A 3,307-nucleotide genomic window follows, 5' to 3' on the forward strand; every position below is an offset into this window, starting at 1 on the left:
TTCCAAATCATCATCTTGTCCTCAAATTATTCTCGTCTACAAGATCCACGATCTTTTAAATGACATTTTCCTCTTTCGGCGCTTCTCTGATAACCTATTTAAAAAATATTAGCATTTTTTAGGATAGTAATACAATTTGATATTTTCTTACCTGACGATGCTGTCTTGTTACTCTTGCGGAAGTAGAATGCTCTTCAGGATTTGTTGTCTTGTGTATTGTAGGGCAGCAAAATCCTTCGTCTTATTTAGAACAAGCTTGTGCACTGCAAGGTTATTCACTTCTTCAAATTTGCGAATCAAGTATCACAGCGTTATGAAGTCAAAATAACCGTAAATTTTTCTTTCAAAGTATTCTTCTAACTTTTCTCTATTCTAATAAAAAACTGCTCCCATCAGAAACGCGTAAAAGGCAAAATAATGTAAAAACTGTGATTCTTTAATATCTATAGAAAAGTGCATCCGCAACTTCCATTAGGGCAGATTTACTTCCGGCTTCAATTTTTGCTAGAAATTTTGTATTGGTTGGGTTATCCAGTATATTTCAGATCAATGGAACATATCTGTATCCTTTCTACTGTTCTATAACATTTGTTTTGCTCTGCCACGATGCATATACAGAAAAGTAAATTTTGTGTAAATGATTGTTCCAATTATGTCACTGACAATTCTGCTGCGACTTAGTAATTTTATGCTAGGTCCAGTTATTGGTATAAATTACACCATTGAATACGCATTATCTCCCTTTTGGAATTTCAGTTGACGTTAATAACTAATATATTTTCTCAGGAACTTTACTATACACCAGCAAAATATTGTGCTATTGTGCTATTTTATTATTTTTTATTCCTAGTAACTGCCATGCTGGATGGAGACGTTTTAGCTTATAACATTTTCAACAAAAACAATGACCACGTGGTAAAACACTGTTTATCTATGCAACGCTTTTTCCCTTCCAAAAAACGTCTCCGCCGATTTACGCCGATTTTTTGAAAATAGTCGGCATCACCAAAAACACATCGTTCAAACTGACCTACGCGATGCCTCGAATTGACTACGTCTTATCTAATACACCTACGAAAACTGATCGTTGGTGATAAATTATTTAGGAAGGATATCTTATTTAACATTCAAATCTCTTTGATAATATCAAAGTGTAAACGGAGGATTTTTTTAATTGCGATTTATGAGTTGCCAGGACTTAACTAAACAATGACAGTTAAATTTCAAGCGCACTTGATACCTTTAACCACTTATAATTGCGTTGGAATTAAATAAGTGATAATTAATTATTAATTGCAAGGAAATTTCAGGGTGTATTAGTTTACTTACTAAGCAATATATACATGTGCCAGCAATATACTATTACTAAGTTGGGTACGAGACGCTTACCGACAAAACTAAGTAAAAACGCTACGCTCATAAAACATAGTACAGGTTTGTGGCCATTTTTTTATAAACTTTCAGGAGGTAGCACATATAGAAAATAGTAGACGAGTTTGCGGGTGTTGACATCGGTCACCTGTAACAAACTTGCTTGCGGTGCAACAAGGACGCGGACGCGACTGCGCACAAGTCATGCGTACAAATTCGGCTAGAACTTACAACTCGAACGAGTTGAAAATTGTCTTCGAAGAAGCAGGTACGGTGTAGAATTTTTGAATTGTTCTAAAGTATTTTGAAGAACTTTGGCGATGTCTGACGACGAAAAAGGTATTTTAACTCCTGTAGTATGAAAATTATTGCATTGTTTTGATATTATCATAAATGTGGCTTTGTTGACATTTCTCCGCTATAATATGTATAAATTTTGGCCATGTGTTTCATTTAGTTGTGCTTTCGACAGGCGAAAAGAAAAAGGGAATTTTCAACAGCCTTAAGAGGAAGAAGAAGGGTAGGAAGAATTTTCTGTCGCGTTCGCTGACGCATATAAGCGAAATGAGATCCTCAAGTCGAAGATCTGTGAATTTCGACCTGAGACAAGACAAAACTCATGTGCTGGCAAATATAACTCATTCTGATGAAAAATTTGTATCTCAAACATCTGATATAGGCCATACGCCTGAGAGCCCAAGTTCTCGTCCAGCGAACCTTGTGTTCGACGGAGAAAGTTCTCAGGAATTTGGTCCGGGCTCGACGGTAAGTTTTAAAATGCTTTTGTGAATTTAGTTTATGCATACGAAACAATGTTTATATTCTTGGTATACGATTTACATAAATGTTCTCTTTCGATTTTGCCATTTTGCAGGATGACATCTTTTCGCTTCCATCATTCTCAATAAGTACCTGCTGCAATAAATTTGAATCCAAATAAGTAACGAAACTTCTACAAATTTATGTTTATTTTTCCAAATCAAAACGACTTATAGCGAGCGACTCATGTATCGTCAATGCAATGATTTATTTCCCAAACGGAAGTGGGGCTTACGTTTGACGTATCCGGATTATTGTTTCATAATCACTGTGTATTTGTGTTAACTTGAATTATTGTTTATTTTAGGCTGCATCAGTTGCAAAAACCGGCAAATTTGCTTTCTTCGCTCTGATGGTGGAGCTCAAAGAAGGCATTAATCTTGCTGCCAGAGATAAAACAGGTAAGACTATACAGCAAATAAACTGCGATTGCTTCCTACTATACATACTTGTGTACTTCTTTTATTTTATAATGTAAAAACGGATTTAGAACGCACGCATATGTTCTTAGAATGCTACATGGTGTAGGGAAAAATTTCATTATTATGTTTCTCATTTCCATAATGCGAAGTAAGAAACCCTCTTCCAACTGTGAGTCCAGCATTTCAAAGTTATAGCTGTTTTATGTTTTCATATTTTTTGTTCAATCAGTGGCCTAGTGAGCCTGCAGGTTTTATTCCTGCTATGTAAATTTCAGAACATTAATATTCTGTATTTATTTCGTTAAAAAAAATTATGGTTAATGCTTGTACATTAAATGAGTGCTGACAAATTTAACTCATAGCATGTCTAAATCTACTAGAAGGATGCGCCAATATAAGGCCCTGTTCAAACGTCGAACATTAAGTTTTTAATGCTTGTTGCTGTCAACTTACTTTTGTCTTTTAATTTAAACATCGAACATACACTGGGAGTCAAAAGTCAGAATCCAGCATATGCGATCGTGTGTTTGATTCTCATTCAACATAATTGACCCACATAAAGCACTACAGCGCATACAATTTGTTTTTGCATGAAACCTAATGATTTAGAACAAGTTGACGCCATTTTAAAATTGTGTATGATATCCTTTTGCGTTGAAAACAGCTTTGACTTTATTAGGCATGGACCTAACTTT

At 35.0% G+C, this 3,307-nt stretch overlaps 1 protein-coding gene across 5 annotated transcripts in view; it reads left to right on the forward strand.

Annotated features, from left to right (window-relative positions):
• The first annotated feature begins 1,537 nt into the window (after positions 1 to 1,537).
• LOC124449869 (multiple C2 and transmembrane domain-containing protein 1-like) overlaps positions 1,538 to 3,307 on the forward strand; it is a 45,278-nt gene continuing 43,508 nt past the window's right edge. For 2 of the 5 annotated variants that reach the window (XM_047000795.1, XM_047000797.1), the window contains exons 1-3: positions 1,538 to 1,710; positions 1,829 to 2,136; positions 2,498 to 2,591. In XM_047000795.1, coding sequence (XP_046856751.1) covers positions 1,692 to 1,710; positions 1,829 to 2,136; positions 2,498 to 2,591 — 421 coding nt within the window. In that variant the 5' untranslated portion in view covers positions 1,538 to 1,691. The remainder of the gene's footprint in view (positions 1,711 to 1,828; positions 2,137 to 2,497; positions 2,592 to 3,307) is intronic. The other 3 variants (XM_047000798.1, XM_047000799.1, XM_047000796.1) reach the window with 3 other exon arrangements.

Source organism: Xenia sp. Carnegie-2017, unplaced genomic scaffold, assembly GCF_021976095.1.
Source record: "Xenia sp. Carnegie-2017 unplaced genomic scaffold, XeniaSp_v1 HiC_scaffold_13, whole genome shotgun sequence".
NCBI lineage: Eukaryota > Metazoa > Cnidaria > Anthozoa > Malacalcyonacea > Xeniidae > Xenia > Xenia sp. Carnegie-2017.